General features: G+C 31.5%; 1 protein-coding gene across 2 annotated transcripts in view; it reads left to right on the forward strand.

Annotated features, from left to right (window-relative positions):
- The window catches only part of LOC143052343 (uncharacterized), a 47451-nt gene extending 33027 nt beyond the window's left edge, over positions 1 to 14424 (forward strand). For both annotated transcript variants that reach the window (XM_076225348.1, XM_076225349.1), the window contains exons 7-10: positions 3552 to 3773; positions 5750 to 5863; positions 6717 to 6815; positions 12675 to 14424. In XM_076225348.1, the coding sequence (XP_076081463.1) occupies positions 3552 to 3773; positions 5750 to 5863; positions 6717 to 6815; positions 12675 to 14074 (1835 nt within the window). In that variant the 3' untranslated portion in view covers positions 14075 to 14424. The remainder of the gene's footprint in view (positions 1 to 3551; positions 3774 to 5749; positions 5864 to 6716; positions 6816 to 12674) is intronic.
- The last annotated feature ends 306 nt before the right edge of the window (positions 14425 to 14730 follow it).

Consider the following 14730-nt stretch of genomic DNA (forward strand, 5'->3'; position numbering starts at 1 on the left):
AGTAAAAGATTTCATGTCTCGAAAATTTCAAAACAGGTATCTAAATTCATAGGGAACAGTTTCAGCCCTCTCCCTTGTTTCCAAAGTTCGTTATTTTTTTCTTTTAAATTCCATTATTTTCGCGTTTCTGTATACTATGAACATACGTATACTATAAATAAAGTGTATTTGCTATTAACTATGAATTTCTTCCCTTAGACGATCACTGCTATATTATTTGGAGAGTCTCTATCAACGCAATAATTATTGTCCTGTCCTCGAGTACTCTTATGAAATTCCTGTGCAAGTTTAAACCCGCAAGCCCTGTATGACTTACATTTCTTGAAAGCGAAATTGCGGACGTTGTTTAGCTTTGTTGAAAGTAAGTTAACTATTTTAGGCTGATTTTTTGTAAAAAAACATACCTGGAGAATTTAAGGAAATGATATCAAAAGTTATATAGGTACATGCAGACAGAGTGGACAATATTTCTTAGCCCTCTCTTTTTTCAAAGTCCGTTATTATTTTGTTTTCTGTTATATTCCATTATTTTCGCATTTCTGTATACTTTGAACATGTATCTATATTATAGATATGAAAGTGTATTTAATTTTCTATTAACTATTTATTCTATAAATTGTCTTCTCAATGGCGATCACTGCTATATTATTAAGGGAGTCTCTATATATTATAGTAGTATATTAATCATAGTATACATGGGGAAAATGCAGATAAACGTGAAAATAATTGTCTTATTCCCGTCCGAATACTTATGAAAATTGTGTGTAAGTAAAACCGAGATATAATAGTAGTGGTTTTTACGATTTAAAAACCACGACATGGACAACGCCCTTATTGTCTTATTTATTTATCATTTTTTTTTTATCTATCATACGATTGGTTATGAAGGTAAAAACCGGTAGTCATGTCTGGCTTAAAAATCGGACTTTTAAGTCGGTTTGATGAGGCTATATTTTATAGAGAGTCTCTATATATTATAATAGTATACTAATCTCCCCGTCCGAGAACTGATGAAAATTATGTGTAACTTACAACTAAAGTATTATAGTAATGGTTCTTACGATATAAACACCACGATATGGACAATGCTCTGATTGGCTTGTTTATTTTTCATTTTTGTCATCTATCATACGATTGGTTTTCAATATTAAAACCGGAAGTCATGTGTGACATGAAAGTCGGTTTGATGACGGAAGCAATATTCGGACGACTTAATTTTCGTTTTTCTCCCAAAATAACCCAAACTGAATAGTCATAATAATGGATGATAAATGCGACTATGCATGGTACCTTTAGAACACAGAAGTATGATGATTAATTTATTGTGGAAAGAGGAAAAGCGACACACAAAATGAGGTCTTCTCGTTTAATAGTATGGATACATGCGGCGCCATTGTTTGCATCTAGCTTTACTTTGCCAAGTGTATAAAATGCCCTGTACTTATTGTTATACTGCTGTCAATGATATATAATTGTTTAGGAAACTATAAAAGAAAAATCGTACGTGAATTTGATTTATAATCATGTCGGTTGTCTTAAAATATAGTCTAATATTATTTTTTCCCGACAAAAGATTTTGATGGTCGATTTCGCCTTTCAGTTTTCAGTTTTTTGTCATTTTTTAGATATGTTGTTCCGAATAGAAAAAAATAATGTATGTGAAGTTTGCGCCGGTTCGTTATTCGATATTCAATATTCAATATCCAACCAACTGCTAAAGTAGTTTCATATTTGTCTTTATGTAATATATAATAAGAAACCAACAAAAATGTATTTGTATACATAATATTTAAAAAACGAAAACAAAAACAGATCCCTCTAGAAACATTACGAAATATAGATATAAATATTTATGGAAAGCCCTCCAAACCGAAATATAAATTATATAGAAAGATATGGTACCGGTAATCAATGTTTTAACTAACAAATGTAAATATTTCAATAAATATATATATACCTGAAAAAATAGTACTTTTGCAAAAGTAGCGGTATAGAACATTTTTACAGCTTTGCATATATGCTGTTTTCCTTCTTAAAATACATTTCCTTGTTTGTACTTCTTCATTTTCCTTCTTGCTGTCATTTGTTATTGATCTGGGGGTTACATACAACCTTTGAAATTGCTGCCCTTTACATACATATTTACCTGTCTATATTTTTATATTTATCTCGAGTTACCCTGTGACTTGTCTTATATATGTATTGTGTCCGTAAATGAAGTCTACTTTTTTATGATAGCATGTTTTGCTTTTTCATCTTTGCTATAATCTATTACGTATTTCTATTACCACGAGTTGTCTTGCAACGATACAGCATATTCAACACACAGCAAAATGGGGGTCTTGAACTTAAAAGTGAAGTATGATTCTTTGTTCTTTGCAGGCAACATTACAATCAATTCTCCCTTTATTTTTTTTAGAAAAAAACTTGCAGAGATTTGTTTATCAATGATACACCATATCTTGTTTCAATTACATTTTGTAAATGTGCTGTTTTTTTAGTAATTTACAAAGAGTTGTTTTAAATTTTTACAACGCTGGGTGGATACCGTTGCTGGTAGACTTTTAATTCCCGAAATTATTAACAACTTAATACATGTAGTCAATACTTTGGTACTGATACAATTCAAAACAAATCTTTCTTTAATTGGCTTTTTATAAATTTATAAACTACTTGGAAACTAATGTTGCTTTCTCAGAGAATGTAATCTAATATAGATTTGACTATGATTTGTAGGTCCTTTGTGTCACATGTATAGCTCTCCAATTGTTATTCTTATAAATTCTTGGTTTGCATATATTAGGCGGATGTGGACGTTTCTAATTATATATTTATTACGGTAAACGCTTCTGATGACTACAAAGTAGTAAGTGTTGTTTTCATTATTTTTGTTCTGTGATGTTCTTAATTGCGATTAAGAAACACAATACGATTTAAATAGCAAAACTGCAAGTAAATCTAACATGAGCGTACTTTTCCCGTTTTTTAGATCTAGTGTAGGAAAAGGGTTATGAATACAGGAAAATAGTCATGTGGCTGATAAAGTTTTTTTCCTTCGGGTTATGTAACTTAAATATTGAGCAAAACAAATGACAATACGCAAATTTGAAATTGTGAATATATTAAACACTACCACAACTCATACTCTAGATTGTCTTTAAAACTATATAAAATTAGTATTGAAAATAATGTATCTGTCATTGCGATGTCTTATGAATTGAATGTTGAAGCTTCAAAGAAAAATGACGGTCTTCAAGGCCGATTTTATTTTTGCATTTATTTGGGAATCTCGTATGATTTATGTATAAGCATTTTTCAATTTTATCTCTACCATTAAACAAATTTTATGAAATCTCCAAAAGGTTTGAATTCTATCTTTGATTACCTTCAATTTAACTTTTTGGAACGTGTAATAAACGTGCTTAACAAATTTGTTTCCGCTGATAGATTGTTCTTTTGTTGTTGTTTCTAATACATTTAACAATCTGCTTTGAATGGCATGGATTGTTTGATATGTCTTTATTACAGCTTATGTTCGTTTTATTTTTTAGTCGGTATGAACGCATTATATTTAAGTTGCTGTCAGAACTGCAACAGTGATATATCTCAGAGTCAAAGATTTTGCGACAATTGTGGACACCGAAATAACCATAGCATTGACAAAGGATCATTATGCACAGGAAAAATAGATGGGTCTCCTTGTTATAATGTAATTAACTCAAGAATCAAATTCTGTGGCAGTTGTGGGACAAAAAATGATAAATATATACCAGGTAACAAAAAATCAAGAAGTATGATCTCTAGCGCTTTGAAACCTTTATCATGTTTATATTATAATGTCCTTTCATTGAGAATAAGCATGATGACTGTTTTCCAATTGTAGTAGTCCTTCTTTAAGTTATAACATCACCAAATGCAACTAATCACTGGACATATACTTTGAGGAAAAGCAACACATGTGCGAAGTGGAGCAGAAAATGATTGCCCGCTTACATCCTAGTCCATTTAAATTATCAAATGACACTTTTATATCTTTCCGCATTCAGTTTCAGCTCGGATAAGCTACCGAAACTATTGGTACACTTTTTGGAATACTGTCTCAATTATTAAAATATTGAAATTACTTTAACCTTTATCTGATATCGTAATTATTTTTCTTAATTAAATGAGACTTTCATATCTTTCCGCATTCAGTTTTAGCTCGTAGTAATTTATCATATTCTGATTATAAGTAGTTATATCTAAAAGTGTCAAATTTTCCGGCGATTTAATAAACATACGTTATTTCAAATTGAAAATAAATAAAGAAAACTAAACAAGTACTGCAAGTCTGAGAAAACGGATAACATCAAAACGAAAAGCCAACATACTTAAGTAATACAAAACGTTAAAAGAAAGCTAAATATCTGTCCCCACAAAAACCCGGAGTGATACTTGATACGTATGGATACACAGTATATGCAAAACTAATGTTACTTTTGTTTATAGTTCAAAGTAAACAATACGCTATTAAGTAATGTAGTATTATTGATGTCATTATTAAGTAAAAGATAACGGAATATTAGTTAAGGCAAGTTGAACGATACTATAAATATATATATCACATCATAAAGTAATTTTGATGTAAATCATCTTCTGATTTGCCAAAAGTTGTTTTGTCTATTAGATAATAAACATAATTTTGTCATGTGACTTCGAGGTCATCAATGTTTTTTTATGATTTACTTCTTAAAAATAGAGGTTAAATCAATTGACAAGGAACGACTGTAATATATTTTCTGTCTAATTGAAATAACAAAAACTAAAATTGTTTTGAACAATGAAGTAGGTTATCAAAAAATTTTAATATAATTTTTTCATAGACTGACAAGTAAGATCACAAAAGTACCAAACTTCACAGTCCCTAATCAAATTACAAAATTAAAAGCTTTAACTCATCAAACGAATAAATAACAACTATCATATCCCTGACTTGGTAGAGGCATTTGCTAGAAAATGGTGAATTAAACCTGGTTTTATACCTATCTTAATCTCTCACTTGGATGATAGTCGCTTCAAATTCCATTATATTGACAACGATGCGTGAACAAAACAAACAGACATAATAGGTCAAAATGTCAAAAAATACGGGTACAGCAATCAACATTATGTTATCATCTTAATCACTATAAAACAAACACATGTATTAAAGAAGCACAAAAAGGTAAACATCAAATTCAACAACCCCATTTTGCACGATTTTATTTCATTTATCTATGTTTAAATATACACATAAGGTTATACTGGGACCGAATCCTTACCCTGATAGACACATAGTTAGATTAACATTGACTCTGACAGAGAATCACTGTCATTCCCCAAATAATGACCCGATATTGTACTCAGAATTTTACATTTCTATAATCATTTTATTTTCTAGTGGGTAGTCATTTTCAGAATTTTGCTTCATTTTGCTACTTAATTTGCTGATTTGCTGATGTACAAACATATCTTTATCAGCCTACCAATGCTAAAAAGACTCAGAGAAAAATAACCAAAAGCGCTACATCATGTACATGGAAACCGAATGATCTGAACATTGCATAATCTCGAATGACAGTATTATCAAAAGAGTTGTAGTCATTCATAAACCTATTTATACTCAGCAGATATTTTCACCGGATTTTCCAACTTCTGTATTTATTTCACACGGGAAGATTCCGTCCAATTAAAACCTTTATTAGCTTTTACTATGAGATATAAATTCCAGATACCACTATCAGAAAGACGACCATCATCAGCGATAACAGTTTGCATAGTGAACATGATGCTGACACAGAAGACAAATGGGAACCTCATGATATAGACTCTGATATTGCCGATGGTAATACACATATTTTGAGATAAGTAACAAAAATGTGAATTTTTCGAAAAACTAAGGATTTTCTTATCCCAGGAGTAGATTACCTTAGCCGTATTTGGCACAACTTTTGGAATTTTGGGTCTTCAGTGCTCTTCAACTTTGTATTTGTTTGGCTTTTTAACTATTTTGATCTGAGTGTCACTGATGAGTCTTATGTAGACGAAACGCGCGTCTGGCGTATAAAATTATAATCCTGGTACTTTTGATAACTATAATTATCTCATATTTATTGTAAATTTGCACATATTTCCTTTTGACATCCATATAATCCAAATTATAAGAAAATGTTTGAGTGGTAACCAAACCAATTCATTGGTGACGCACAGTGTGGTTCATGCAAATCTAAATATAAAAAAAATCAGCATTAAATGATAAGATTCATTTTGAATCATACTGATAAAGGATATATCTTTTCGAAACTATTTTTCCCGTCTTGTATTGATTTGTTTTACTTATTCATTTGTTATATTTACCTAAATAAGTCAGTTTCATAACGACCCAACCCCACGTGAGCATGCTATTGAATATATCGTACGCTACTTTTAACTATGTTTCAGTGAGCACGCTGTATTCTTATTCGTCTTAACTTTGCAGTGTTGTTACTTTTAATGCGTTTGAAAACGCTTATGCTTCGTTCTCTCGTCATTATACACACAATTAAGATGAGGTTTATAAATAGGAAGATGTAATGTGAGAACCAATTTTGTCCATTTCAAACATTCAATTAATAAACGCTTTGTATAGAGAGCTGTTTTGTCATTATTAGTTATTAAAACCCACTATGAGCTTTCACAGTAAAATAACATATTTCCAGATTCTTCTAGCAAAAGTGACGTAACATTAAATACCAGTTTGAATAGTGCAAATGATGTTAATCAAGAAGATAAGTGGGAACCACAGACTATTGAAAAGGGTAAATAATATATTGTTGTTGGATCTCAATGCTCTTCAACTTTGTACTTTATTTGGCTTTTCTTCTATATTTTTGGATTCGAGCGTCACTGATGAGTCTTTTTGTAGACGAAACGCGCGTCTGGCGTATATAGAAAATTTAGTCCTGGTATCTATGATGAGTTTATTTACAACCACTGGGTCGATGCCACTGCTGGTGGAGATTTATATCCCCGAGGGTATCACGTGCCAAGTAGTCAGCACTTTTTTGTGCTGACATGAATTATCATTGATACTGTTATATTTATAAATTAACTGTTTACAAAATTTTGAATTTTTTGAAATAATAAGGCTTTTCTACCTCAGGCATATATTACCTTATCTGTATTTGGCAACACTTTTAGGAATTTTGGATCTCAATGCTCTTTAACTTTGTACTTTTTTTGGCTTTTTTTTTAACTTTTTTGGATTCGAGCGTCACTGATGAGTCTTTTGTAGACGAAACGCGCGTCTGGCGTATATACAAAATTTAGTGCTGGTATCTATAATGAGTTTATTTAGGACGGCTGCTCACTGTTTGAAAAATTATCAAGCGCATCGGCAATATCAAGCATTTTTTTCGGTCGTTTCGACTATCCAGAATAGAAATGCGTAAGGTTTCCGTGAAACCCAATGTGTTGCTTTCTTCATGAAACTAAAACATGCTTTAACAAATTTAACTCCAGATTGTAAGTCATGTTATCTATAAAGAAATAGTTCAACTGTAATAATATTACCCTCTAGATACTAGCTTTCGATCACAAATAAGCTTCTGTCCTAGTTGGATACAAATCCATGATATTTTAAGAATAATAAATTAAGACTTACTCCAAAGTATTAATGGCATGTTAACTGACAAAAAGTCCATTTATAAGTAAAATACGGATAAACAGGATTGGTATTTTAAAAGTTTTATTATGGATACTATCTTATTATCATAAACAAGCTTTGGTCATTTTTATAAATTTCCTGTTACAAAACTGTGAATTTTTCGAAAAACTAAGGATTTTCTTATCCCAGACAAAGATTACCTAAGCCGTATTTGGCACAACGTTTTTGGAATTTTGGGTTCTCAATGCTCTTCAACTTTGTACTTATTTGGCTTTATAACTATTTTTATCTGAGCATCACTGATGAATCTTATGTAGACGAAACGCGCGTCTGGCGTATTGAATTATAATCCTGGTAACTTTTCTGTCCAATTTTGGTAGAAATCCAGGATAGTTATTGCAATTTATAAAATTTTAACCGCAGAGTGAATATTTGTGGACGCCGCCGTAGACGATGACGACGACGGGAGGTAGGATCGCTTTAACTCGTTTTTGCATGCTCGACAATAACCTGAGGTAATGCTTAAAGGTCAATATAAACACTATGCCTAATTGCCTTTGACGCCTAAAATGCAATTTTCCTCAAATCTTTTTGAATGCAATAATTTTCAAACCTGCTATGTAGGACTGCAAAACAAAATTTTCAGAGAAAGATGTACCTCTTCAAGGATGAATAAGGCAATAGGTTTTTAATTTATATTCTTTAATTCACTGTGAAGGTATTGTTTTTGTAATGTTTTGGTACAAAGTATTTTAAATATTTGTTAACAACATAAAAAAGAAGTTGTAGAAAGATTGACGATAATGCAACTCTACACAAGAGACCAAATGACACAGAAATTAAATGTAGACCAATGGACGGCCTTCATTTATCAGTTACGCCCATACCGCATAGTCTACAATAAAAGACCTCAAAATTATAAAAGTAAAACGAAAAACTAACTGCTTTTAAAAAGTACATACAAAATAATAAACGACAGGATATACGGAATGTGGTAGGGTTAAACTAGTTTTAAGGCGCAAACTCTCCCTAACCTGATACAGAGTTGTAACAGAACAACACATAAAACACGTTTAAAATGAGTTGAACAAGGCTCAACTTCTCTGTTGGATACACATAAACACACAGAGTGGCTATTGAATGGTACTTGTACATCCCAATAACAAAAAGACATTAAGTACAGATCTGAGATTTCTTGCAGTTACTGGCATCTAGTTCAAATTCAATGATAACTAAATTAAAAAATCATGTATCTAAGACTTAGTTATCAATGAGTACACATCAAACATATAGTGCAAATACGTCATAAGCAGTCAGAGAAAACACGGCCTTGTGCAATACCAATATACTGATATCGCCATATTGTAGATCTATGAATTTGAATATGTATACAGCGGTAATACATGTATTAAGTTTCAATGTATTTACTGATAACTAAATCAATATAAAAGCATATGAAAAGAACAATTATCTAATCACAGTGTTGAATTGGCAACGTTCTAGAGTGTCGTAAATTTCAATATAGAGTTTCCTCTGTTAAAATATCTAATTCATCCAGGAAAAGGATTTACAGTCTATATTTGATTTAGTTAAAGTTAGTTCATTTGGTTAAATTTCGGCAGTACATTTAGAACATTTATAACAATTTAATAAACAAATGTCATCAAAATAACAGTAAATGTTGTTGACTTCATCAATTAAATGAAATTTAGTCGAGCTTTTCTGAGTTAGGTCATAAACTAGGATTGATAACAGAACAATCTTATATTAAAGGGGCGTAATTCGTACCCAAAGGATTACATACAACCTGTCGATAAACTTCATTACCGAAACGTACATGAATATCATTTGAGTTTTTCTATTTACACGGGTCATGATCACAGAGTTGACACTACTTAATTCATCATTGTTAAATTGTTTCATAATGTAATATTTTAATCAGCATGACTTCATAAAATGACAATACGAATACTAAAAATCTAGACTTAAAATAAGGAGTTCCATTGGTTAGCTGACATGACGTAAAAACGGCGAATCTAAGATTTTAACTTTATGTATAACTAATATAGGATAATGCTGTTGATTAAAAATTACTCCATTCCAAGCCCATTTTGTTTTCCAAATTATACGTTTTACCAATAATTGATAAGCTTCAGGTTGACGGGTTCAAACAGAAAGATTTTGAAAGCAGAGAACACTGTTCATCTTTTAATCAGCATGAATATATCAGAAGACAATACCATTACTAAAATTGAGGATAAAATAAGGCTTACACATAATTAGATACTTTAATTCAGTCATCGCGGGTGTGTTCTAGTATAATATATGTATAATGAATGAGAAGTTAAGTAAGAATGAACGCTACTAGAACAAATTAAAATGACAGTCCTAAAAGTTATATACGATCCATATAAACATATTTTAAAACATTAAATAACTTGTCATTAAACGTTATTATTAAACATTGAAGTACGATCTTTGAATAACTCTTAATCGGTACAAATGTATTGGTATTGCTTTTATAGAGAACAAACTGTTAAGCATTTATCAACTGATTTTTATACTTCGTTCTCATATTGTACTGTTATTCTGCTGTCCCAAGTAAGGGGAGGGTTGGAAACCCGCTAACACGTTAAACCCCGCCACATTCGGAATGTGTGTGCCTGTTCCAAGTCAGGAGCCTGTAATTCAGTGGCTGTCGATTGTTTGTGTGTTACATATTTGTTTTACGTTTATTTTTTCTACACCCTTAGGCCGTTAGTTTTCACGTTTGATTTTTTTACATTGTCATTTCGGGGGCTTTTGTAGCTGATTATGCGGTATAGACTTTGCTCATTGTTGAAGGCCGTACGGTAACCCATAATTGCTGTTTCATTTAGTTTCTTGTGGAGAGTTGTCTCATTGGCAATCATACCACATCTTCTTTTTATTTATTAACAACTTTTAATGAATGGTATACCAATCCGATAGTACTTATATTTTGACTTAAGACATGTGTACGCTGTGCACGGATGGTTTTTAAGGCCTTTACACACTTTATTGTCGAGGTTGAGTAATCTATATTTTGGTCTGGGAGAACATAAGCGTTATAAACACAACATTCATGACATTAGGCCGTGTTCACATTGACCTAAACTCGGTGTTGTGTAAGTGTAACTCACACGTAAACTAAACAAAATTACGTTCCCATTGATAAAACTCAATGTTTACATGTAGTGTAAATCATGTTTTGTCTACATGCAGTCGATACTCGATGTAGGCCTTGTGTAGATTAAGTGTACACAAAACTAGGCATTTAAAACATTAGTTTCACCATGCATATTTAAGGAAGAAACGATTTTTTTTAATAAAATTGATATTTATAGCAATTATTTATGAAGTTTTTTACAGAAATATTTGTCTCAACTTGATATATTTATTTGTTTTGTTTAGAAATAAAACTTAACGTAGCTTTATTAAGCCCTTATCAAGACTCAAATCAGCATCATTGCCAAACACATAATTCATTTGAAAATTAAGGTATTTCCGAATCGACTTGACTTACACAGAAATATTTGCCACTGGTCTTTACTCAAACAACGATTCACTCATAAATGCATTACTTAAAAAGTGCGAGGTAAATGTATTGTTTGTCTAGTATCTCGGATCCGTGAAATTACACTTAAAAAGTAAAAAAAAAAACAACATTACCCCTTTCTTTGCCAAATACTTCTTGGAGAAGAAATACCATTTAAACAAACATAAAAGATAGAAATACAGTGATCCCTAATATATCCTTCTTCGTCTGTAAGCACGCTGTTGCAGCCTACGTTTTCTTATGCTTAATCGAGACATCTTTAGTATCATTAAACTACTGCAAATCATCAAAATGGCTTTCATAAAGAAGCAACCACTTAACTTAAAAAAAGGGGGGGGGGGGCATTTTGTTTAATCATCAGAATTTTGCCGCGCAAACGTTTTATTCCGGTTTTTTTTCGATGCTGGTAATCAATTGTTTTCTCTTCAACATTTAACACTATAATGTGTGGGGAAACTCTTGATTCAGAATATCTTTTATCATCTGTAGAACCAGAATTGTTTTCTTTATCCAATTGGGGTTCGGAATATTTCCATCCCCCTATTTAGAGTCAAATGGTCGTTCCCTTGCTGCTAGAAAAGTTGTCCGAAAACGTTTCATTCGATTCTACGTAATAAACATTTTTAAATGACATAGAGTTTACAAATGTGAACAAATCTTATGTACAGGTAATTAAACAAGGTGTATAGATGTGAACAAATTTAATGTGAAACCAATGTCCAGTTCATTAAACTAATTGTAAACAAGTTTACTTTACATGGAATTTGGTGTGAACACGGCCTTAGACTAGCTCAAACAATGTTTTGTATATAAATTTTATCCAAGGATTAATTGTTTTATCGGTTCTGAAATGTTTACGTCTTTAAGAATCGAAATATTCTTAATATGCTATATAATTGCCACCACTTACGGTCCTATATCATTTACATCCTGTTGATAATAATATTTGGACATTGTATAAGATCATTTCTATATTAGTTTGTTGATGGCGTCATGTAATGTACTTGGTGTTTGGTATTCAGGTGTATTTAAGTGCAAGGCCATTTTTATTTACTAGGTAATTTAAATCATTAACGTCTGTCTCTCAAATGAGAAAAGTAAGGATATTAATACAGATAGTGATTCATACGCAAAAACTGAATATAACACGAATATTTGAATGATCACACTAATGTTATTTTCAATAATGTTTCATTACGTTTTGTTGAAGCAAATAATCTACATTTTTAGCCATTTTTATTTAGAAATATTTTTACACAGGAATATAAGATATATATATCTTAGACGAATTTTGAAAAAAAAACATTATACCTTATAAACAGATGTATATTTCCTTCAATTGTTCTTGTCAATTATCAATATTCAATTATGTCATTTAAAAAAAAACGTTATCCTTGATAATATCTAATATATTTCATTTCGTTCTGTTCTAAGGACCGTTTACATCAGCTCAGATTGCTATAGGAAAATATTCCACTGAAAGTTTGTCATCAATCGTAGACACAATGTCAGATGGTAGTGAAAATGAAATTTCAGAAGGACTTTTACAAGAAAGGAAAAAGAATAATACTATTGAAGTGGTCACAGCTGGAAACAAAAATAAATCAGACACAACAGGGAAGGAAGTTCAGAACACTATAGAACAAGCAAGTGGACAAATCACCAAAGACATGTTGGAGGAAATGCTAAAGACACAAGGTACAAAAGTAACTAGCGAATACATTGATGAGCAATTAAAGCGATGTAAAAAACAAACTGTCAAAATAGCAGTTGCAGGTCGAACTACAGCAGGGAAATCAACTTTTATCAACACAATGCGTGGATGTGATAAGAATGACCCCAGCTTTGCAAAACCTGGAGCAGGAAACACAACACTTACAGTTGAAAGATATCCATATCCACATAATGATCGTATATGTTTTTACGACTTACCAGGGTATGGTACAAAGATAATGCCAAAAACAAAATTCTTAGAAGTTGTAGATATATGTGAATATGACTACTTTTTTATCCTTTACAATAGTTCTGTCACAGAAGACGACGCATGGTTTGCTCAACAAATTCAAACGACTTTGTCATCCTTTTGCTTCGTAAGAACAATGCTCGATCAGAACCTACATAATGCAGAAAGGGATGGAATAGACGAGAAAACTATCATGGAAGGAATCAGACAAGATTTTAAGAATTCGGTAAAAGAAGACACTAATATGATGCAGGCAGAACTTTTCGTTATTTCTAACATCCAAGCTGAAATAGGTGATATGTCTGCATTAATTGATCATATGACGGAAAATCTTCCAAAAAGCAAAGCGACAGCACTTTTGCATTTTATTCCTACATTGACACAAAACGTTATAGAAAAGAAATATGAGGAATTATTAATGAGAATACCTGCTGTAGCCTATAAGGCTAGCATGATTTCTGCCATGCCAGTTCCTTTTCTTGATGTATGCCTCAATGTGTACGCCGTGAATAGTGAGGTTAATTTCTATATTCAAACTTTTCAATTAAGCAAAAGTGAAGTGCGTGATGTACCGGGTGTTAAAGATAAGTGGTTAACCGGAAAAGTTGGGCAGTTTACACTTTCAGGTCTAAAGGCAATTATAAATACAGGTACTGTTGTCACAACTGTTGGAGCTATTATAATGAGTGAGATAGATACATTTATACCTGTACTAGGAACAATGGCTGCATTTGTGTATACATATAAATACGTTGATAAATTTCTGCGAAAAACTTTAAAAGAAATGAGGAAAGATGCGTACATCGTTTACAAACACAATCTCAAAACAACAGCAAGAGAATCAGGTTATCTGTTTGGATCAGTTTTATAAATATCTACACAGGACTATGCGTCTTATGACATGTAATCACCCAAATATATTTAAATAACTTTACAACTCAGAATACTGAATGGTCGTATGTTGGGTGATTCAAATGGTAATTTCACTTTTATTATTATGTAAGAATATTTGATTCAACACACTTTGAACTGTAAAGTATAGAATTTTATTCCCTGTTTTTCAGATTGCAATTGCAAGGTTTCATGTATGCAGCTCGCCTCATATTGTCCTGTTTTTATACATAATAATGAAATTACTCTTCCCAGGTAAATTTTAATGGACTGGCTGCTCAAAGGAAAAACATCCAGGATGCTCTATGTCACCCATGATGAAAACTTCATGATAATGCTTTTATAACTAACAATTATCAATATATCAAGATAAATCAAACATAAACTCTGCTGCAACTAATTTGTGGAATTTATCATTATTAAAGCAGCAAAAATGTTATTCAAATTAATATCTAATAAACATAAAAAAAAATATTAATAAAAAAAAATGGTATGATCAAGATCAATAAAATAGAAAAATTGATTATTAAGGTTCCGTCCAAGTCCAATTTTTCCAAAAATGGCTGATATTTTTAATCAACTTTTTGTGCTTTATTATTTTATACTAGCCACTAAAACCATCACAATTGCTTAAAT

This window comes from Mytilus galloprovincialis, chromosome 11 (assembly GCF_965363235.1).
Source record: "Mytilus galloprovincialis chromosome 11, xbMytGall1.hap1.1, whole genome shotgun sequence".
Classification (NCBI taxonomy): Eukaryota; Metazoa; Mollusca; class Bivalvia; order Mytilida; family Mytilidae; genus Mytilus; species Mytilus galloprovincialis.